Source organism: Equus przewalskii, chromosome 15 (genome assembly GCF_037783145.1).
Source record: "Equus przewalskii isolate Varuska chromosome 15, EquPr2, whole genome shotgun sequence".
Taxonomy (NCBI): domain Eukaryota; kingdom Metazoa; phylum Chordata; class Mammalia; order Perissodactyla; family Equidae; genus Equus; species Equus przewalskii.
The window spans coordinates 28,365,020-28,389,358 of record NC_091845.1 but is presented as its reverse complement, the minus strand read 5'-3'; the positions used below and the strand labels follow the sequence as shown (position 1 = coordinate 28,389,358).

At 42.1% G+C, this 24,339-nt stretch overlaps 1 protein-coding gene across 6 annotated transcripts in view; it reads left to right on the top strand.

Annotated features, from left to right (window-relative positions):
* Positions 1–24,339, top strand: part of PTPRG (protein tyrosine phosphatase receptor type G) — a 676,181-nt gene that overhangs the window by 508,272 nt on the left and 143,570 nt on the right. For all 6 annotated transcript variants that reach the window (XM_070576964.1, XM_070576965.1, XM_070576962.1 and 3 more), the window contains exon 6: positions 7,859–7,925. In XM_070576964.1, coding sequence (XP_070433065.1) covers positions 7,859–7,925 — 67 coding nt within the window. The remainder of the gene's footprint in view (positions 1–7,858; positions 7,926–24,339) is intronic.

Below are 24,339 nucleotides of genomic sequence, written 5' to 3'. Positions count from 1 at the left end.
TTTACTTCGCCAAAGTGTGCAAGCTAAGCAGTCAGTTGTGAGAGTCTGCTAGCAAATGGAAAGTTAGAATCTATTGTAACCTAATCATAGAAGTGATTTTTCTTTGACTTTGCCACATTCTGTGGTTACACATAAGCCATTAGATCAGCCCAGCCTCAAAGGGAGGAGATTACATCTGGGTCTTTGAATACCTGGAGTCAAGGATGGCTGGGAGACATCTTAGAGTCAGGCTACCACAGCATGTAGTAGGCACTCAGTGCTTATATGTTAAGTGAATGAGCATAAGAGCTGGGTTCTTGTGATTTGGGCTAAGGACACTGTACCATTTTTCTCTCCTGTCACCTCTTTATACAACTATGAGATGAGCAAGGTCCTTTTAATATTTTATATATGATACCTACATGATATTTACATAGTCTCTGCCGATCCCTTAGAATGCCATCTGATGCTTGGTTACTGAACTTCAGTTATATCCAAAGTGATGACCTTACCTACTCCTAAGGAGGAGTTTTTTCAGGAGAAGGATCAATCTGGAGACCCCTTTGATCCAATGTGCTTTGTCTCTTATATTTTTCTTGCTGCATACATGGTGGGGATTTAACGTACTCCCAACACAGTGCTTTCTGGATTCTGAATCTTTTGTAAATGGAGTGCCCTGAGCAGCTTTTTGCTTCAAGGGAATGAAAAAGCAAGGGTGAGAGTTCACATCTAATGTGTTTTGGTAGAAGTCACTTGCTGTATGAGGAAATTGTCACTCTGCTTTCTCCCCCAAGCCTTTGATATTGTTGAGGCTTTTCAGTGCATGGCAGGATTATTAACAAGAGAAAGTCAAAGTTGTCCAGCATTGTCACACTGAATCCAGAGAAACTTGCAGGCGAGTCACTGAACCTGAAATAAGCTTCTCTTGCCCCAGACTTCCCCACATCGCATACTTTTTTTTTATTCGAAGGTCATGACAATATGTGTGTGAAATGTTTGCACTGTAGCTTAAGACTCTAGGTCATACTTTGCTAGGTTGGAATTTCTTTCTTGCTTCTTTCCGGTTCAAGAGCAACGTTTACTTTGAGAAGACAGACAGAGGTGGGACAGGCAGGCTCTGGGACCCTGTCTTGAACTGCTGTAAAGGCTTCCCCACCACCTTGTTGACTCTGAAACACAATGCATGAAAAAGACAAAGAAGGACAAAAAATCACCATGTGGGCCCCTATGGAAGTTCCATTTGCCAGGTGCCCCAGCCTGCCCACTCCCTCCCTCTCTTCTGCTTTGGCTTTGAACCTGAATGTTGAGTGCATCCAGAGCCAGAGGAAATGGCATTGTACACCCAGCCCCAGACAGTTTGATCCTCATGAAAATGAGAAATTGCCTGTATTGACAGCAGGCCAGCCTGCTGCTGGCAAGATCTGCAGTTGTGCAGATTTGCTCCTGGGCCTCGCTGTCCCCCTGCTGGGTTGGTTTTTCCAGTAATAGACTCCTGCGAGCCAAGTCTGACAATTAAATGGTAAATACACTGGTGGGCTGGAGAGGTTGGGGCCAGAAGAATAGAGAATGGTCAGCTTAAGTAGACCAAGAGTGTTAAATTTATTTTCTCTGTGGCCTTCACTGGTCACGAATCTTAATTCTCTGGAGATGAATAACTTGTGAATTGACTAGTTTCCACTAATATTATGAATTAGCAGTAAGTAAGCCGTGTCAGTGCTCAAGCTCCATTTGAAGGGGGGAGGATGTATCCTATTAGCATTTATAATTGTGTTGCCTTTTCATATTAATCCCTTCCCATGGCTGAGGAATTAAGAGTTTTCTCATCTGCTGATGAAAACCAGTCCCAGGAGTGTGTCCTGTCAAGTGCTGGAAAATAGATGATGATTTGGGGCCATACCCTTCTCCTCTGACAGGAGCTCTTCCTTCTCTTGTGAGATGCCTCTGTGATATTTTGCATATCTATGAGATTAGGCTTAAAGTATGATTCTGGAAATTTATTATTAGAAGTTAATCCAAACCTCCTGGCCAGGAGTCCACACTTGGTTACTTGCCTAAATTGAGCCGATTGGGAGATTAAAATCCTTCATTTCCTGAAAAGTCCTACAGCTTTGTAGAGCTCCTTTTTCCTTTGCAATGCCTCGTTCTGGATTGTGTCTCTGTTTTTCTCTCTGACTTTATTCCATAGCAGTTTGGGATGCTAAATGCACCAAGAACTCTGATTCTGCTTTTTGTAATCCATTGCAGCAGCGATGGTCAGGAGAGAATAGAAAATATTGTTGCAATGTCCAAAGGGGAAAAAAAAAATTTCCACATTAGAAACTGAGTCTATAGGCTGTACGAGAAGAAAAGTCACATTTGTGAGCATTGAAAAGAAAAGTCAGGAAAAGAGTGATGTTTCCAATATAGATCAGTGGTTAGTGGTTTGATGCTATTATTGTCTTCTTGAACATATTGACAAGTGTTTAATTGATTAATAAAGGAATCTCGTCTGTGCTCTATCTCCAGGTAAGGCCTAACTGAAATGTAGTTGTGTGAATATAGCGAAATCGTAAATTGTTTTATGCCAGGAAATTCTTGATAGCTGCTTGAACCAAAATCTGGTGAATAGTAACCAAGGTGTTGAAGTCAGAATGAAAGAAGCTACAGCATTCTTGCTACATGGCTCTTTAGGTGAGAGCCATGGAAGGAGAGCACAATCAGATCTGAAGTTAGATCTCATGAGAAGTGCTTGCCCTTGTCCTGATAAGACACTTTAGGTTCTCAATACACAGTTACCTGCTAACCATCGGGGTGGATGGATCATCATCTCTGTGATTCAAAAAGGCCGTGTGGAGTATCTAGTCCTGCTGTTTCTTTCCTCCACAGCCATGGTTAATGGTGTAGCCATTCATCCTCAGCAGGCATAAATCCTTTCCTCCCACAAGAGGATTTTGTCTGGATGTGACGTTTGTAGGACTAAAGGAGCATCTGGCAATGTCGAATTTAAGGCAAGTAGGTTGTCTTGGCCATCCTACTTAGCAGATGGCCAGGACTTGATAGATTAAAGATTATTAGGACCCAAGTCAAGGGCCAAATGACATGGTGGGCAGGAAAAGCAAATGGCAGCACATATCCGAACGCGGGCATATGCAGTCTGATGAGGCCTCTCTGCCTCCATTTCATTTGCTTCAAGTGGGAATAAATGCAGACCCTTCTGTAGAGCCTGGATTATAGACACATGGCTGGAGGTTATTGATAACTTGGCGACTAATTTATAGTTGGTCGAATCTTGATGTTGACTATTATTTGGAAAGAAAATTTCATGAAGTTTAGATTTCATCAGCATTTGTATGAACTTGGCCTTTGGCCCAAACCTACATGTCATTGCTTCCTGAATTGTTAATGTCTCTGTGTATTTTGGTTATATCTAAAGACAAGTTAAAAGCTTAATTCAGAGCCCTCTGTCGCGTTTGTATGCCATCCTTTTGAAGATGACTAATGCCAAGAAAGCTGCTCTGAAATGGAAGTGCCAGTAGCTAAGTATTGCAATGAGAGCATGAACTCTGCAGGGAAAAGGGGGTGTCCGTTTCTTCTAGTCCATTTTAAGCTCATTTGTGCAATTGCTGCCTTCTCAGCATTACTGCATAACTCCTTTGATCTTAAAGTGGAAGGAAGCAAATTTCAAGAGCCACGAAAACTCCTCATGTGGCTTTAAAAGGAGTCGCATATTGTGAAATTGAGTGGATGTCAAATAAAACATAAATTTGGATCTTTTGAAATTTGAACTCAAGTAAGTACTGCTTTTAGAGCCAAGCACGTTGAGAAGCTCAGGGTTAAAATCGCTGTTGTTTGACATTCATTTAAGTTTGAGTATTTGGGTCAAGTTTTTACCCAATCGTATCCGTCCATTATTGACTATTGCATTTGTACTCAGCATTATACTCCAAGCTTTACACATTTAATCCTCATAACGACATTATGAGGCTGTGTTCCCGTTTTACAGATGAGGACACTGAACTCTAAGGGCTCATCTCTGATTCAGAATTCCATTTTTTCCCCACCCCTTCGCCTCCTCTACCTGGATGGAGACCAGAATGTAAACACACCTTACTAAAACAGCCTTCTTCACTGTAGGCATATTTCAAAGCTGCCCACATTAATTAGCTTATATCCATGAATTTTTTTTTTCTTTTTTTTTTTTACTGGCAGATTGATTGAAACAGTGAGTGGAAGAAATTATTTCACTTAGGGTTGTGCCTTCCTGGAACAAACCCACTTATTAGCATGCTGTTTGGGTTCACACCCTGAGTTTTGGGACCAAGACATAGATTGGAGAGTAAGCTCAACATTATTAGTAAGTTACTTTGACCAACCAATAATCTCCATTTTTCTCTCCCTTTCTCGTCATACATCTTCGCAGCCCCAGCCATATAAACCAACAATGGAGGCTGTGGAGGTGAATGGGAATTGTGGAAGGCTTTTCATTTATGAAGTTGCTTAGAATCTGGAGTCAGGCCCTTCATCTGGAAGGAGACCAGGCTGGAGTAATCAGACACAGAAATGCTATAGTCAGAAGTGACCAGAACTTGAACCTGCATGGGCTACAGATGCTATTGGTGGGTGTAAGTCATGGAGGATTAGGAACACTTTCTTTGAGCTTTCACATCATCAAAAAGACTAAATGCATTAAAGGGTCCCCCTGACTACAAAACATCTATAAAACAAAGGCAGTTGGAATAAAAAATCAGAGTATCTGTGCAATGTTGCCGTGGTAGAGGAGGGGTAACACGGTTTTGGAGAAGCATCTGAGTCGATCAGATTGACAGTGAATGTTGTGTCTTCTGATGTGGAATATCATTGAGAAACCTTTAAGACAAACCATAAGCAAAGTGTTTTGGTTAAGAAAATTATTGAAAACATAGCCTGTTCCCCATCTTCTGCCTCTATGCACTCACAGAAACTCAACAGCTAAATTTTACTCTATAACAAATGATCCCAATTAGTTAAAACCACGGTTGTTTTATTCTTTATGATTCTGTAGGTTAGCTGGTCGCTTCTTCCGGTCGAGGCCTGCTCGGCTGGTCTCTGCAGACTGCAGGTGGTTCATCTGAGGCTGGAGGGTTTCAAATAGACTCACTCTTCTGTCTAGTAGTTGGTAGCCTGGTGAGTCTAGAACGACCTCAGCTGGGACTGCTTGTGTCAGTTCCATGTGCTCTCTCATCCTCCAGTAGGCTAGCCCGGGATTCCTCACCTGGTGGTCTCAGGATTTCAGAGCAACAAGAGGCTATAAACCCAAATACACATCCAGGTCCTATTTAAACCTCTCCCTGCATCATATTTGCTGATATTCCATTGACCAAAACAAGTCATGTGGTCAATCCCAGTTTCAAAGAATGGAGAAGCTGATATACACTCTTGATGGGAGGAGTGGCAAAGTTAAATTACAAAGATGCATGTGACAGGGATGGCAGGAGTTTGTGGCCATTTTGCTGTTTCCCACAGATATTAGAATAACTACAGGTAGTTAAACTGGCATTAGCATCTCTATCAGACTGAATCTGGAGGAAGGGGAAGGGAGACCATGTTTTTGTCTATAACTTCAATTTGATATGGGATATTTCTTTGAGCTCTTATTTTATTCTATCACTTTTGAAATTTGGCCACGTTTCCTGGTGGACTCTCTTATCTTGCATTCTTGAGTGGTCACTCCATTTGTGACCATGTTTTTAAGATTTTGATCAGTATTTGCTATGGTGCAAATATGTTTTTCTCCTTTTGGTGTATTCAGTGGATGTTTTCCTTTCGAGAACGTTCCGTGTTTCAACCGGTGCGTTAAATCCCTGGCTAGAGCTTCCTGTCAGGAAATTTGCAGGTTCACTCATGCCAACTCCCAGAATTCCCCCTTTGTGATCTGATACACTGGGTTCCTATGCACTGATGGTTTTTTCATACCTGTAGTGTTTATGATGTAGTCCCAAATTCCACATTATTTTATTAGTCTATAAACATAACACCATACATAAGGACACCTGTGTTTGAATTTAGTCGTAACTCAGCACTCCAGACATTAACGTGTAATCACTGTTAACTCACAGAGCCTCTAACCCGGGTTTCTCAGTCTCAAACTGCACCACTGACACCTTGGGCCAGGTCATTCTTTGCCGTGGGGGGCTGTTCTGAGTATTATGGAATGTTTAGCAGCAGCCCTGCCTCTACTCACCTGAGGCTGGTAGTGCTCTCCCCCCCTCAACTTGTGACAAATGTCTGAGGACATGGCCAATGTCCCCTGGGTGGGGGTAGGGGTGGGAGATAGGAAAATCACTTGCAGTTGAGAACCACTGCTCTAATCTGGAGATGCTGAGGCAGAAAAAGAGAAAGAAACACATGAAGTGTGGGTTACTATCAAAGCACAAACTAGGAACAGCAACTCAACAGGGAGAATGCTTAAGGGGGAAGGAGTACGGGAAATTTTAAGTTACCTTAAAATTTAACTTAAGATGGCCCGGGATTCCTCTGAAATAACTAGGAAACATCAAGTTAGGTCTTGCTACACATTGAAAGGTTCATCAATATCATTATCATCATCAACTTAATTATATTAGAAGTGGATTAAATGTAAAATACCATCCCTGAAAAAAATTCAGGAGCTATGCTGACCATAGATAATCGATTTGGAAAAACTCTTTCTCTGGGAAAAGTTAAACATACACAAAAGTAGAGAAAATTGTATCATGATCCATCTGATACTCATCACCCGAGGTCATAAATGATTGATTAATGACCAGTCTTGTTGCATAGACCTCCTGCTCATTTCCCCTACTATCTGCTCCTGGATTATTTTAAAGCAAATTCCAGACATCATTTCATTTCATTTGTAACTATTTCAATATGTGTCTAAAAGAAAGAATCTACAAACCAACGTTATATATGCTGGTGGAAGTTTAATCTTCTAGAAAGTCTAAGAATGAAAATTTATGCTGAGTAGTATCAGAAAGTTAAGGGAAAGAATGGGTGAGAATCAAGATAAAAGAGGCTTGACTTTAAGGGGGATTAAAAACTCCAGAGGGGAGCCCGGCCCCGTGGCCAAGTGGTGAAAGTTCCACACACTCCACTTCGGCAGCCTGGGTTCCTGGGTTCGGATCCCTGGCGTGGACCTACTCTGTTCCCCAGCCATGCTGTAGAGGTGTCCCACATACAAAAAAATAGAGGAGGATTGGCACAGATGTTAGCTCAGGGCTAGTCTTCCTCAAACAAAAAAAGAGGAGGACTGGCAGCAGATGTTAGCTCAGGGTGAATCTTCCTCAGCAAAAACCCCAAACAAACATGCAAAACTCCAAAGGGAAGTGAAAGTGGGAGACACTGTCTCATTGAGCTCCTCTCCTCTGCTGCTTTGAGTGAGTCTTAGAAATGCCTTTTAGAGTATGTGGTAAGGCACAGGGGACTAGGATCTTAGAAAGGAGGGTAGGCTGGTAGGGAACAGATCCATTTTCTAAAAATAAGAGAAAAAAACACAATCACAAGAAGGTATTGAAATAGTTAGTCAGTGATGGATTGCTTTCTGATGATTTTCAATGACATTTTAGCCATCAGGGTCTATTTTTAATAAAACAAAGCGAGAGGAAAGTCTTGTTGTTGCTTTTTAAGATTTTGCTAGGACTATGGTATTTCTCTCCTGTTCTAATGTATTCTGAGAAGTTTCTTTCTTTTGATTTAGACTTCCTCACTTGATTTTATTATGTCATAAATCTCCTATGTTTGGTGAGAGCCATGGAATATGTGAGACCTAAGCAGCTTGCTAGATAACATCTCTTTTTCCCCCCTTCCCTTTAGAAGATTAAACTGAGACTGTTGTGTCTGATGCCAGAATAGATTTAACCAATCATGTTTCCTTTACATGTAGGTCAGTCCAAGGGACAATTCTGCACTGGATCCTATTATCCATGGGTTGAAGGGTGTCGTCCATCATGGTAAGTAAGCCATGTATACTTTGTTTTCCTGGGATGTGAAGGGCTAAGGTCTCCACCTAAAGGAATGGGGTTATCTTGTAGAAGACAGAAGGTGACACCCATTCGTCATCCACTGATGTTGAAGGGCATTAGAGCCATTATTTGATGGGTAAAGAGCATGCCCATTTATTCCCTGCAAATGGATCTGGGTTAACAGTAAGCAATTTATTTCTCTTCAGGTACCACTTTGAATGCATATGTTATAAATCAGAAAGCCCTAAGATGTACCATTCATATGCGTTGAACCTGTCACTCGTCTCATCTCTCTCCTAAAAATATTCTTCTTTCAAGTATCTTTTCATTTATAAATTTCTTGATTTGCCTCTCAGATTTAGGGAAAAAAAATTAAGTAGCAGTGACAAGTCATTAAACTTTGCCGCCTGGGAGCAAGCATCATCACCTACTGGAAAGAGCTAGGCCGTGTTCTGTGTAGCACACATCTTATCTTCAGGCATAAAACTGGGAGAGAAAGTAAGATAAATGGGTTCTGTCTTTGCCAACTGGTTTTTATTGGAGGAATTTCCCTGCAACTTTATTATCGGCAATGCATCATTACCTATGACATCAGGATCCTCAAATTTCAAAAGTACCCTTGTCACAGGGAGGTGTGGAGTCTAGAGGTAATGTAATGATTTGCAAAGTTTTAATAATCTAATTAGAATTCCAAAGACATTGACAGAAACAGCCTTAGTAGCCCTAATAAATCTCCCCTTCATCACAGCTGTGATGAAACATCTTCACACCTTTCTGGGAGGATTGTCTTTCGACATTAACCAACTCTGCAGAGCTTAACAAACAGCTTTCCCCTTTTCTCTCAGGGAAACTAAAACCAGCTGTCAGTGTTCAGTTGAAGCAAGTAGGATTTTGGATTAATTGTTCTCCTCTTGTAACTGTTCAATCATGAAGCAGGTAACAGTAATAAAGCCAGTGAAATTAGAAAAATCGGGTGACTGAAAATACCCCATAGAGGTTTCCATTGTTGGAAGTTTCCGTTGCTTCTTCTCAATTTCAGTTTGTGTCGCTGAGGTAAACTTCTCACACAGAGCTGGGAAGTAGGTTGTATGACAGTTCCCCTAGGGAACAGAACACTTTTACTGAAACTGATCTGTCTGCACATTTTTTGTTTTGCTGTTGGTAGCAATAGTGGTGGTTTGGGGCAGTAGGGAAATTTGCATTGTACTCTGGGCAGCTTTGAAAGTGCAAAGCAAGCTGGGGTGGTAGGCAACAGACTGTATGTTGTGAGCTCCTTTCCCAGAAGATCCCCTAGAACACTCAGTTGATTGAACACCTTGAAATTACAGTCCATAGTGTAGATTATGAGTTGGGGGTTTTGAAGCATAATAAATGATGCATAGATCTTCCTTCTCCAGACTCTTCTTCCTGTTTTAAAACAAACAAAATAAAGAGTTCTAGAATCTTCAAAACTGGTATGTATTCTTCAGCTGGAGAGGAAGTACTCCGCCAGCTCTGGCATTTGAGTAGATCTGTGTTCTTATTTTCCCAATGAAAATTGAAGGGGGTTCCATATGTTAAAGATAAGCAGTAGGCTTCCTTTAGCTCTCGGCTTCCCAAATCTCAGTGAACTCGCTGCACAGTGATCGTGTGGTTCATGAGCTGTGTGCTGGCATAATCATGTTATCCTTCCTCATTATCCACAATTACCCTCTAAGAGGCTGTTATGTGTAGGATACTTTACCTGGCACTGGGATGGTGGCAAAGATGCCTGGCATGTGGTTTCAACTGTGCCTTCTAATTGAGAAGTCAGAGGAAAACTGCAAAAAATAATTACCTGCAAAGGAAGTTCCCTTATTTACTCAGCAGAAGCATTGCGTGCTTACTCTGTGCGGTCACGGAGTTGGCGCACTGATGAAGACAGACACAGGCCAGCCGTCGTGGCCCCGGAAGGGAGGTGACGTGCCGCCTCCCTCTTCCTCCAGCCTGCCCAGTGTGTTACCCCTTCCTGCCTTTGCACTTGCTGTTTCTGTTTCCTCTGTCTGGAAAGTTCCTCTCTCAGCTCACAGCAAGGGTGTCTTCCTCTTATTATTCCAGGTCTCAGTTCAGATCTTGTCTCCTCAGAAAGCTCTTTCTTAATTATCCTATCAAATTACCCACCCTCACCCCACGCCCATCCCTCCCTGTCCATCATCCTAGGTGTCTTTCTTTGAAGCACTTAAAAGTATCTGAAATAACCTTGTTTATTTATTTACTCGATGTGGGCAAGAACCTGTGTGTGTGGCAAATAGTAGATGCTCAACAAATATTAGCTAAATGAATGAATCAAGTAAACATACAAATAAGTGAAAATATCACAGTATAAAATTGGAAGAAAAGAAGGAGAAACTAAAAGCCGCTTGGGTTTTGCTTTGATTGGGAAGAGGAAGAATAACGTCTTAGAAATTTGATTTTGCCCTCAGTTCTCGGGCTATTGCTGACTTCCATTTTGATAATCCTCGTCACTCCTCATTCTTCCAAAAGAAAATGAACATTTGAAATAGCTAAAAAAAAAACCTTTTGTTGGAGCCAGAAGCATTTTCAGTTGAAGGTCCTGTGAGGGATTTGAATGATCTGTTAATTTGATGGGACATAAATAATCGTGCCCTTCACAGAATCTCTGACTTTGGAAATGACAAGATAGAGATGTGTAAAGAGAAAAAAGTCAATATGGATTTCTGTTACAGTGCGGAATTGGCTTTTATTTCTTCAGCCATGGGAGCCATATCTTAGAATATTAATTTCTTATTAAGTGAATGTCTTTTTAATAGGAAGAATCATATATTCCTTCAACTGAAATGGAAGTGAGTAATCTGGTCACACCAGCCAACCGTACTTGGCATTTGGTCTTTAGGGTCCTCTGTGAAGCAGACACCAAGATGGAATTTTAAGTGCAGGAGAGTTTTTTGGCAGGGAGGGACTGTGTGGGAAGGATAAAGAGGAGAGGAGGCAGGACTAGGTGGGGAGAGTGTTGAAGCCACAGCGCAGGTCTGACACCTCTGAAGGGATAGAGAAGCTGGGAGGACTGACTGAACGCAGCTCTAAGAAAGTCTTCGCTAGGCCATTGGAGAATCCCAGAGCCAAGACTGCCCGTGAGAGGAGTCCACTAGAGCAGGAGAGGCTCAACTCCAGTTCCCCCACCGTGTTTAGTCATTGACTGGAACATCCCAGCGAGAGTGGCTTCAGCGTGAGCACCGTGGTGGATCCTGAAGGCGCAGCAGCTGCAGGCTCTCAGCTAATAACGCTCTTCACAGCAATTCATCTCTGGAAGGAAGATCTTAGGGATACACTCCCGTGGCTGACACAGAGGGTCACATCTTCCTTCCAAAGACACCTTCCTATTCACATTTCTGAAAAGTTGTTCTACGTGGTCCTCTCACTTGTAAAATGCTCAGAGGTTCTTATAGGCAGTGCTATTCCTTTTGTGTGTTGTTATAAAGTGCCTGATGTAAGTACACCTCGAAGCTAGGCATAGAGAGCATAGCAGTCGTGGACTGGCCCTCAGCGAGTTTGCACACTCTTGGGAGAGAGATGGCTCAGTATGTAATTACATTAAAGAGTGGCGAGCAGCAGATTTAACTCACACTTAGGGGTTTAAAGAAGACATCTCCAACAAAGGGACGATTATGACTTAAAGAGTGCATAGAGATTGTCCAGGCAGAGAAGAGTTTCAAGCACGAGCAGTGTTGATGAAGGTGTCTGCTGGTGAGAAGGTGTGGCATGCATGAGGCTTTGAGCTTGGTGACATCGCTTCTCTAATGCTGGGGAGACAGACCCTAGAAATCCCCTGGTGACATAAAATGCTGTTTCTCATGTGTTCATTTTTCTATGTAAATTGTGATTTTTTTACAAACTTGAGAGCCATGAAGACATACAAATAGAATGGAGAGAGGTGATTTGCCATTGATTGTGGTCCTGTCTATCCATTGAGCAATAGACGGAAGCACTAAAATATATCTAGTTAGATATTTTATTTGCACTACCACCAACATCCACTGGAGAGGAAAGATTTAGGGAGAAATTGTGAATCCTATTCTCTGCATTGACTCCGTCTTAACACTACTTTTTATGTGCAAGAACCAGAACTTGCAAGTAGCCACATCTGATAGAATTGTTGGTTCCAAACAACATAGTCTAGTCCTAATTTTTTTAAACCTATTAAAAAAACTAAACTTGTATGTGAATGTGTATAAAAATGTAGGCTTCTCTTGTAAGTAGTTATACCCAATTGATAAATGCTAAGAAGTGTACATTATGTTCTATGTCAATTGAAATGTATTTATTTTTTTCTTTCAAGTTTTTGGATTACCTACTTTCTATTCTTTTTCATGGCATCCACCCAAAGAAAATCAGGAGGCTGTTTGTGTACCTATTCTAGAATACTGTCAAAGAGGCATTGACTCACTAACCACTCTCTCATGTCAATCATCTAAAACCAATTTTTTATTTTTGGGAGGAAACTCACTAGTAGCAATTGTTTGGTTGTTGAGCTCTGACTATCTGTCCCTTTTTATCCATCCCCCTCCTCAGCATCACCTCCCTCTGCTGCTGAAGGTATCACCTGAGTGAGCGGGAAGGTATCTTTCTCCTTCAGAGGAAACGTGAGGGAAACAGTTAGAAATTGCCTCAGGCACCACTCAGAGCAAGACGGCTCTTCTCCCTGTCCTCCCTCCGCAGGGTGTTCTGAGCAAGCTTTCAGTAGAAGAACAAATAAATTGTCACCTGAGAACACCCTTCTATTAATGACACAAAATGAAGCTCTTACATGCTTTTCTTGTTAAAATTCAGCAGTGGAAGTTGTGGCTATGACAAGATCAAAACTTACTTTGCAGAATAGCTTCCCCGACTGACTGGTTTATTCTCTGGGCTCACTTTTGGGGTGTTTTCCAACCGTTTTCTCCCCTGCCCTGGGATACTGATCATCAGCTCACCAGATCTATAGTCAAAGTCAGAATAGCTAGAATCAATCCAGGCATCTAGCAGAAAGTGAAGAAATCAAGTAAATTCACAAATATGAGTGACTCCCTGGCCAAGTGTTTTCATGTGGTGGTAAGAGCTGGCACGTCCGCATCTGCTCTTTTTTCCATATCCCACCTGCTGGGATTGAGGTTTCTACAATAAAAAATAACCCGAGACACCAGACCTGGAGCAGTCTGAATTCCCTCTAGAGCAGTGGGTAGGCTTTATAACTGCCGTTGTGTCACCAGCCACGGATACACTAGCGCAAAAGAAACCAGCCCAGGGCACGGCGTTACTGGCAGTAGGCGACAACTGCTGTGGGGATGCAGATGGTGCAGCCTTCCCAAAAGCTGTGTGGCCATTTCTGCCAAAGTTACACATATACCTTACCCTATGAACGGGCAATTCCACATGTGGTATATACCCAAGAGAAATGCCCCCAAAAGACGTATACAAGAGAGCTTTGCTCATAATAGCCCCAAAGTGGAAACAGCCCACATGTTCAACAATGAGAGCCTAGATACACAAGTTGTGATATATGCATACAGTGGAATATTATGCAGCAATTAAAAATAATAAACTCTTTGATTTACACAAAGACGAAAGAGCACATACTGCGTGGATCCATTTATATAAGGTTTAAGAATAGGCAAAACTGACCCGTGGTGATAAAAGTCAGAATAGTGGGGTGGAGGGGAGTATTGAATGAGAAGGGACATGAGGGAATTTTCTTGGTGAATAAAATATTACATATCTTGATCTAGAGGATGATTACATGGGTATAATATAAAAATTTTGCCACATTGTCCCTTAGATTTGTGCATTTGACTATTTGTAAATGAGTTAATGAATAACCCATGTATGTTATACATTAATTTTTCAAAGATATTACGTTCCCAAAGCTCAAAAATAATCTAGCAGCATGCACCAGATAGGCAAATATTAAAAATCCCGACAGGGTCAAGTATTGGCAAGCATGTGAACGCCAGGAACTCTCATAGTTTACTGGTGAGAGGAGAGGTTAGTACATTACCCTTTGGAAAACAGTTTGGCAGTATCTAGTCAAGTAGATTCAGTAGTCCTACTCCTGTGTGTGTCCCCTCGATAAACTCAGATGTAAGCGTACCATGAGGTGTGTACAAGAATGTTTGCGGCATTGTTTTTCCTAATTTCCCAAATCTAGGAATTCCTCAACTGCCTGTCCTTAGCAGGCTGGATAAATACAATGTGGTGCAGACATACAGTAGAACATTTCACCCCGATGAAAAGGAGTGGAATCTGTGCCTCGCAACAACATGGGCACATCTGAGAGCCACAAAGTTGAGTAAGTGAGGCAAGAGTCTGAAGAATGCATAGAGTGTTCCTGAACATAAAGTTCAGAAAATGAGAAAACCTAACCTATAGTCTTTAGGAGTGCATATGCAGGTGGTGAAATAAAAGAAAAGCAAAAGTAATGATTATTTCAAGAAAGAGGATGGTGGTTACTTGTTGAGGGTAGGATGGGATAGTGATGAGGGACTGGCCTGAGGGGAGGTTGCAAGGACCTCTCCTGTTCTGAGTGGTGGTCACCCTGGGGTTCACTTTAGGATTATTTGCAATGGTACATATGTGTTTTGTGCACTTTTCTGCATGTGTTAAATTTCACAATCAAAGAAGACAGTGATTAGCATGAGAAAGTAAGAGATTCAGACATGCTTTCCTCTGGGACACATCAATACCAAGTGGTCTCACAACAAGCAAAGAGGGGAGTGACAGCACTTTTCGAAAAAACTTTTTACCATAAGTATCCCTGACAGGCTGTTTGTTCTCTCTACAAATTGATTGCAGACCAAGGAAAGAACTGAGGCTGCCTTGGGATTATGTCATTAAGAGATGACTTTGGAAGCCAATACCTCCTTCTGGAATTTACAAAAAGGAAATCAGAAACAAAGGGGACGGGGTGTCAGGTGCCAGGTCTAAACCAAAGGCGCCTCCCTGCTATTGTCCTGGTGCCCGCTGGCTCTGCACCAGGTAAGCGTCTGATTAGACCAACAGGCATCACTGAATCTTCTAGAAACCCCCTGAGCCAGAACTCCCATGACCCCCATTCTACAGAAGGGCAAGTAGAGCAGGCAGTGGCTGGGTGACTTGAACCAAGGTCTCCATGACTTCAGACTGGCTCTCGTTACTCCAGACCGTCTCGCCCTCTGTTGTCTGCCAGAGTCACCACCTGCATCTTTCAGTCTTGAGTGAGGCTCATCATATAGACTCAGTTGAAGGGGCAAGTGAGGAAATATTTAACAGGCCCATACTCTGTCATTGTTGCTCTGGCACCATTGTGATTATCCCCAGGGTCTAAGATCTTGACATAAACTTTCTGGCTGAGGCTAAAGGGCTGAAGTTCCTGAAAAATGTCTTACTTGGACTTTGGAAGAAGAGGACAAAGCCTAGACCTTTGAAAGAGACTTTTGGAAAAAATTAAACTGTTAGACTGAAGAGGTAGCTTGTATCGTTACAAGCCAGCAGCGAGATCCAGCAGAGAGTAGTTGATGTGGTTTAAGAGGTTGTGGCTTGTGGTGTATGTGTAACTTTAAGCTTCTTGAATCACAGAATCTGTCCATCCTTCCATTTACCAAATGCCTCACAACTGCTACTCAAGGTGTGGAGGGTAAAATGATGACCAAGATTTCCCCTGCCTTTGAGAAAATTTTAATCTCATGAGGAATCTTTTTTGTCCTTGCCATTCTTGGTGCTGAAGGTCAAAGAGGCTGATGTTATTTGCCTGCAAAGTAATCTCGTGTGTTCACATGAATAAGCAGTTGGAACTTTGGAATGAATTTTCTTACAAAGTCTGCATTATGGAATTCTTTTACAGAAGTGGAATTTTGTTAGTTGTCACTTGAAATTTGATTCTTAGGAACACTACTGAATAAGGATTCTGGAACAATGCTTCAGAAGTCAGGCTGTCTCGCGTTTGAATTCTGGGTCTCCACTGTGGGAGCTGTGTGACCCTGTACAAGTTGCTGCATCTCTCTGTGCCTGAAGTTCCATCTTGTAAAATGGAGACACTGAAAGTGTCTGCCTCATGGGTATTAATGCCAAATGCTTTAGACAGGGAAAGTGCTGAGAAGGAAGGGTGCCTGGCATGTGGCCACTGTGCTCTAAATCGTGGGTCAGCAAGTACAATCCGTGGGCCGGATCTGGCCTTCTGCCTGTTTTTGTAAATAAAGCTTTATTGGAATCCTGCCACAGGCATTTATTTGTGTATCGTCTATGACTGCTTTCGCACTACTGTGGCAGAATTGTGTAGTTGTAGTAGAGAGACTGTCTGCCCTGCAGAGCCTTAAATATTTACTCTCTGGCCCTTTACGGAAAAAGCTTGTCAACCCTACCTTGTCTAAACAGTAGATACTGTAGTCGCTCTACCAAGAGAGTTGCTGCCATCACCCAGTGGTTTGTTCACGTCGGGACAATTACTTACCGTGCGATCGACTTTACAGAGGTGACCTTCAGTTTTGAACTTGCCCGAATCACCATGTCATACAGATGTATTTCAACTGAATTAATGAGGGTTCTTATTTAATGTTTACCTTAAAGAAAGAAATCATTCAAATTATTTTCTCCCTTTTGAATGGCCAAGCCGATGCTGTATTATCTACAACTCCCTGAGAGTTTTGAACATCTTAACACGCGACAGAATTTCCCTTTTGAAGTTTATGTTTCCAGCGTTTAATTACGTGGAACTTTCCTGAAGTGTGCTATAAATATGCACCACCCTGGTCTTGACTAATTGGCTTACGTCTGTTGTGGATCCAGGAAGGACAGATGTTTATCTGAACACTTTTGATCTCAAAATCTTCTAGAAACAGGCACACTTAAGCCATTTCCACAGTTTCCTGGATTTCAGTGTGTCAAAATCACCACCATCGATGTTAACTATTTCCATTTCTTTTCTTAGCCAAAGCCAGGAAATATGGAATGCTGTGCAACTTCTATTTTATCACCAATCGTGTTGTTAACAATGATGTGAAGACGGAAAAGACTTCAAAAGTGATTCCTTTTAGGTTAGATTTGAATTTGAGGCTGGTTCTCGTTTGGCCAGCCTTCTTTGTCAATGTTTTGTCATTTAGAGGATTTCAGGAGCCCAGGGAAATGCCCTTTTCCCAGTTGTTTCAGTGGGTTGTGGAGAGCAAAGAGAGAGTTTAAAAATATGTCTCTAATTGTCTTCTGCAAAAGTGCTCGCCAAAGTCCTTGGGGCTGCCTGGTGTGATTTTCTGAGCCTGCTACACGTATGTCACCTTGGTATAGGAGAGGCACTCTTGTGTAGTGGCCAAGAGTACAGGCTCTGGGTTTGAATACCAATTCTGCTTTTCACTAGTTGGACAACCTACACAAATCACTTAACCTCTTTGTGGCTCAGTTTTCTCAAATGTATAATGAGGTCATTCATAATGATACTGACTTTATCGGTTTGTCTTGAGGAGTCAGTGACTTACTGTACATACTTGTGCCTGGCACAGGGTCAACACCCAGTGCTAGCTGTTCTCACTGCCGCCTCTACCACTATCATCATTGTTATTTTTGTTACTTGTTGACTTGAGTACAGAGGCCATTTGGTGACAGGGAATGATTGTGGAGCTCTAAGTTCTGCCTCCATCGCTACCTAGCTGTTGAAATAGAATGTATGTTGCTTGACTTAGTTGGGTCATACAAAAATAAAATGAAGTGATGCCAGACAGTGGTCGTAAAGATGATTTGGGGGTACCAGTCCCTTTGAGATCAGTGGAAAGGGTTGTGGAGAAGGAACCACAAAGTAGGTGAAAGGAAGAGACAGCAGCCTCTCATCTGTTGACCCCTGGCTGTGCACCTAGCCTTGCCTGGATGTTCTGTACATGCAGTCTTATTAAATCCCACAGTGGCACAGTGAGATAAGAATTCTTAATCCTGTGTTACATTTGGGTAAACTGAGGTTCAGAGAGATTGGCTAATTTGTTCCAGCTCACGTAGTAGAGCAGTAATTTAAATGCAGTTGTATTGGACTCTGAAGTGCATTCTCTTTCCAGCTCTGCTGGGCCAGTTTCTATTTCCAACATCAACTAAATTCCTGATTATTGTCAAAATCACTTAATTCTGTGTTCCTTGGTTTCTCCTCTGTGAATTAGGTCATTGACTGAGCATCAAAAGGAAGCTGAAAGAGTGCACACACCATGTCAAATATGGCCACCAGGACCATGTAGGGGAGAGAGGCAAGCAATGGAACAACTCAGTGATAATACTGAGGTTTTGTTGCTGTATAACTCTGTATAATTTAAATGTCATGTTCATTTCCTTGATTCTTGACAAGACTATGCTCTTCATGTAGTTTCTCTTCGGGAATATTAATGTCAACATACGTTTCATTTAAACATCAACCCTTAAATCAAAATGTCACAATTGGCCAGCTGAAACCACCAATAAACTCAAGGAGGCTAGATGTTCTTGATCCATAGTGGAGTGGCTATTTCATGACCTTGGAGCGCCCCTCTGGGTACTTGAATAGAGGAATCTGACTAGTCAGGTGGGCTCTCTTCCTCTCAAGCTGCCCTTGCTTAAACGCTGCAATAACACTAGTTATTCATGCCTTAATGGAGGCCTCTTGGAGCTCCTCTGGGCTATGCCCATAGAGAAGGCCACTGGGTACACATTTCATCTTCTGCCCGCTAGTGGAGAGTGTTTCAGAGGCAGCAGTAATCTCCCCCCCTCTACATTCCCCATGTTGTTTGCCCCATTCATGCTCAAATGTTATTGCTTATTGCATCCCTTTCAAATATCCTACCCTTCATATAGGAGCAGGATCAGCAAACTTTCTCTGTAGAGAGAGCAAATATTTTAGGCATTGCCAGCCATACACATTCACTATTGCAACTACTCAGCTGTGCAGTTGTAGCCCCAAAGCAGCCATAGACAATATGTAAACAAATGGCATGGCTGTGTACCAATAAAACTTCATTTACAAAAACAAGCGCTAGGCTGGATCTGGCCCCTGGGCCAGTTTGCCCACTTTTGGCTTAGAATTACTTAGTGACTTAGTTTCGTCAATTTTTTTCAATCACGTGTAAAGGAGCTACTTTCTACGGTACTGTCTTGGGTGCTAGGGGATATGGTCTGGAGCCACCGTCTTACTTTAAGGGAGCCTCCAGCCTGTTAAAGAGACCACTATTAACCAATTACACAGGCCATGAGTGAGACTCGGGTCTGTACAGCCATGACCTCGGGTGAGTTACCAGCTGTCATCAGGATGTTGGTCCCTACCTCACAGGGTTATGAAGCCTCATATAGAGAAAGACCACAGCCGTGCTTGGCACCGAGTTCACACACCATGCATGTGAATTGGTGAAAAGAGGTGCACTACAGAACGTTCCACAGCATGGAATGGAGTCTTGGGGTTAAGTGAGTGAAGGGTAAAGTGAGGCTGGAGAACCCAGTTAGTATAAACAGATGGGAGTCAGTGCTGCTACTTGGCCCTGTGAGCATTCTGCACTGTGGTCACATAAAACAGGCTCTGCCCAGCTTCTAGTAGACTTATAAAGCGAATGGGGCCCTTTGATGTGAACCTCGTTGAATCATATCGATATTCTGTTTCATCAGTTCTGCAACTCTCATTTCTTCTTATTTTTTATTGAGGGATAATTGACATATAACATTATATTAGTTTCAGGTGTACAACATAATGATTCCATATATGAGTATATTGTGGAATGATCACAATAAGTCTAGTTAACATCTGTCACCACATAGCTACAAATTTTCTTTTTCATTTCTTCATAGTTAAGAACTCGAAAATCTGGACGCATCTTATGGTTGATATCATGTCATTGTTTAATTAGCAACATCTTGCCTTTATTGGTGGTATTTGAAAAAATGATGCATCTTATGATTGATGGTGACTTAGCTATGAAGAATTACGGTGTCTAGGGTTTATTCGTTATTTAAAATATACCAACTGCTGTGCTTGTTTGTTCCTTCATTCGCTTTTCACCTAATTATTAGGCATCTACTTATGTTCTGGGCAGTGTTTTGGTTGCTGGATATATGGGGTGGACAAGAAAGACAAGGTCTTTACCCTAGTGGAACAGTCAGGCTCTTGGGGGAGATGGACAGTAAACAAGTAAAGCTGGGAAGGAGATGCATGAGGTATGAGACATAGACAGTTAATAACAGGGGGAACATTCTGAGATGCGGTGCTCAGGGTGGCCTCTCAGGAGATGCCGTTTGAGCTGAGACCTGAAAAAGAATCACCCTTATGGAGTGGGAGTCGGGGGAGCATTCCAGGCAGAGGGGACTGCAAGGTGAGGAGGTGGGTGTGTGGTCAAGAAGGGAGAGGGCTGGAGAGATGGGCTGCAGAGGTAGACAGATTGTGTAGGGCCTCGTGGCCATGGTGAGGAGTTTGGGTTTTATTCTAAATGAAGTCAAAAGCCGCTGAAAGGTTTTGAGCTGGGCAGTGTCAGGATTAGATTTATTTTTTAAAAAGTAAAAGAGTTCTTTAGTCTTCAGTGAGATTTCCTCACCTGATCGTGTTTGGATCTGCTGCGAGTGAGAAACACAGAGCCCAGGGATCCAGAATGAGGTAGTAGAAAGGGCCCAATGCTGGGCTTTGGAGGCCCGGAGTCGCCCCTACCTCACTGTGTGATCTCAGTTCAGTCTCTTTCCCTCTCTGGACCTCATTTTCCTCATTTGTAAAATGAAATGGAACTAGTGTCCTTTGAAACTCTCTTCACCTTCTCAATTCTCTGTGTTTCTTGGGTGACTCCAGGATCACCTTGTCATAACTTCAGTCTAGTGCTTGTTCCTTAAAATCATCCATCATGAAGCCTTGTAAATAGCTACATCTTGAAAACGGTCCAGCCTCATTTCCATTGCCCTGTCTTTCCCATTTCATCTTCCTTATTGATGACAGAGAGATGACATGCCTGGTAGTCAACATCCAGTCATATAGAGCAAGTATCATTGCTTGTATTTAGATCATAAAATTAATTCCTCAGCTCCTTCTGGGAGGCCTCTGCCACCCTCTTAATTAGAATAATGCTTTCTGACCTTCCTAATGGCTTCTAGATGCCATGCTCCTACAGTCCCACATTCTAGCGGTCAGACTCTTCCTTTCCATCATGACCTTTGTTGAGTCCCATGGCAGGCTGCCCCAAAACATGCCACAATGCCAAATTGATTATTATGAATTAAAGTTACTCGAGAAGCAGCTGATGCAAAAAGGGCATTTTGACCCTCTCCTCTCTCTGTTCCCCCTGAAAGCCGGAAATAACTCTCCCATGTGGAAGGTACCTTTCTGCCCCAGGAGATGGACTGACATCCTTATCACCAGGGCTGGGGAATTCAGGGCCGAGAAGCCTGTAGAAACAAACTTTGGTACTTCTTTACTAATTTACTACCCCAAACCTGCTCTGCTTAAATTCCTTACTAATTATGCACCGAAACCTAAGTTTCTTTGTCCTGTCAAGTCTTCACGAATTTATTGTTTCTTTGCGTAAAAAGATACATAAATTGCCTGCTTTGTTCACGCTGTAAACATCATTTTTATGATCTCCCATGTGTACAGATTAAATTGGTTTCTCTCCTGTTATTTGTCTTGAGTTTTTCTTTTTCGATTAGTCCAATGAGAGGAACTCAAGACAGGTAAAGGTAAAATTCCCTCCTCCCTGATGCCTCCCATTTCCTGTTCCTGTTAGGCAGGCCCTTCTGTCACCAGCCTGTCAGATTCATCTCTCCTCGCAGATCAATAGCCCATTCACGGCTGGTCCAGGCTTAACCGAGAGCTGCTAACCCTGTGTCTAGAGTTTTGGCCTCTTCACAGTTTTTAGCCAGATTCCAGACTGTACCTAACCAGCCGCTGATTTTCCCCCTCTAGAGCCTGTCGAATTTGGGGCGCTTGAACTTTTCCTTCTACTTTCCCTCTTCCTCACTTCACTCCAGCCACACAGGCAGAATCCCTTTGCACCAGCTTTTCTCTCTGCCTGGAATATTCTCCCCAGGTAGCTACATGGCATACTTCCACCTTCAGGTTTTTAATCAAATGCTTCCTTCTCAGTGAGCCTGCCCTTAAAATTGTCATTTTGAAAACAGTAGTCAGGGAAGACCTCATTGAGAAATATGTCATTCAAATATGATTCAGTTTTTAGTAGCTTAAAGGTATTTGGTCTAAAACTAGCCATGAAGAGAGCAGTGAAGAAATGTACTAAGCAGCGTGAAGAGCCAGTGCAAAGGCCCTGGGGTAGTGTGAACATGAGACAGCAGAGGCCACTGTGGCTATAGCTAAGAGCCAGAAAGTAGCAGTGGATGAGGTCGTAGAGGGTGTAGGGGCCCTTTGATATAGTCCTCATGGAAACTGGCTACTCAAGTGTGGTCAACGTTATTAAAAATGCAGAATCCCAGGCCCAACCCAAGGCCTACTGGATCAGCATTTACGTTTTAACAAGCTCCTCAGGTGAGTTGAATACACATTGAATTGGAGCAGCATTGTCATAAATCTTTCCCCATTTGGAGTGACCTAATACCCAGTATTTTCCACCATCACTCCTCTCTACCCTCCCCAACATGAAACAGAAAGGCAGTCCTACCCCAGAGATTTTAAGCATTTAAGGAAAAGGTAACAGCTCTTCCTTATAAAACGTTTTGGAAAGCCCTTAAGCATCTAAAGAACACTGGGCTAAAATCAGAAGTGTGGGCTTTCTGTTGTTAGTTTATCTCATGCATGTCCCTGACATCGGTGGATTCCTTCTTTTCAGCTGGCACGGGTTTTCTTCCCCTAGCTGTCCGTACACCTTCCAGGACCATACTTGGTTCCATGGTGTATGTGTGCTTGTGTGTGTTTTCAGTATCATTCCATAGTTCTTGGTTACTGCAAAGCTCTCATCTGTATGATGATTGTTTATCATATTTTATACAGGCTTTCTTTTTTCCTGTATAACTGAAACATTGAAAATATTAGGTTATTAACACTGAAAAATGCAATCAATCAGATGATTATCATCTAATGTTTTAATGATCACATTTTTAATCCAATTATGCATGTTTGAATCTTTGAAATTTCCTTTAATTAAAGATTGCCTCCTGGCACTGCTATCAGAAATAAGAAATTGAGCAGAATCGAGCCAGAGATAATTGAATGTTGGAAGGAAACTGCAAGGATAACTGGGCTGCGCTGGGTTTAGTGGTTGACCATGACTTTAAAGCCCTCATACGAAATTTTCTAATTGATAAGAAAAATTTAATCATCTCCAGATATACTCCGTTGGCATTCAAATAAGGTATTGCTCTTTCTAAATAAACCTCCCTAACTGATTATTCATATTGTCGTTCAAAATGCCTAAAAATGAAAGACAGAGTTGGCTGAAATGTAGACTACTTAATACAGTGTGTATTTAATATAAAAGTCATGCATTATTCATTTCTGCAATTTGAATAACTTTGAATTTAGCATCCCTGTTCCTCATCTTTTTCTTTGATGAACAATTAATTATTAAAATATAATATTGTCTGCACACAGCACTGGGATCCTTGAAAGTGGAATTTGAGATTCATTCCTTTTCAATTCTTTTATCTAGTAGTGCACAGTACCTGCTTATTAGGGTATAATGGAATGAATGGTGGTATAAGTAGTGTTTCAAACATTTTTCTCACTAGTTAAGTGGCTGGGATAGGAATGTTTTGAATTCAAATTACTAATTAGGATAAAAGTTGGAGGCAGAATGATGGGTTTGAAGTCAAACTGCCCTTTTATAGCAAGATTTCTTTAACAAGCACTTAAATGCTTATTCTGTGCCAGACATTCTCTTAAGCCCTTAACTAGTGTTAATTCGTTTAATACGCAGAACCTCCTTATGCAGGTGATACTATTCTAATCCCCTCTTACAGGTGAAGAAACAGTTACAGAGAAGCTGAATAGCTTGTCTTAGGTCAGACCTTTGAGTAGAGGAGTTAGGATGCGAATCTAGGGGGCCTGGCTCTAGCAGTTTCCTCCACTTTGTAACGTCTCCATTTATTAAGATTTGCTTAGTGGAAGTGTTTAAGTTGTCAACTGAAAAATGCTTTTTTCCTTCTTCCCAGTAGCTGTAGTCAGGCACTCCTGGCCTTGGGTCCAGCCACTGGAGCACTTATGCAGGCTTTGTGGACAGTGCTGGAAATACAGAGCTATCCTTTCCAAAACTATTTCTAACTTACAATTAAGCATGCTGAGCACCCCATTTGTCAGTGGAGCACTGCCTACGGGACTGAGCAGGAAATGGAATTTTCAGAAAGATCAGTAAACACTGATGTTCAGTTTGAACTTAGAAACTCAAAGGGGAAAGAAAGCAACTCAAGAGTTAATTCTGTAACGTGTTTGCAAAAGAAATGATCAGTCGTGATGGAGACGCCTGAACGTTTAGCATGCCACCCCCCCCATTCTAGCTATGGC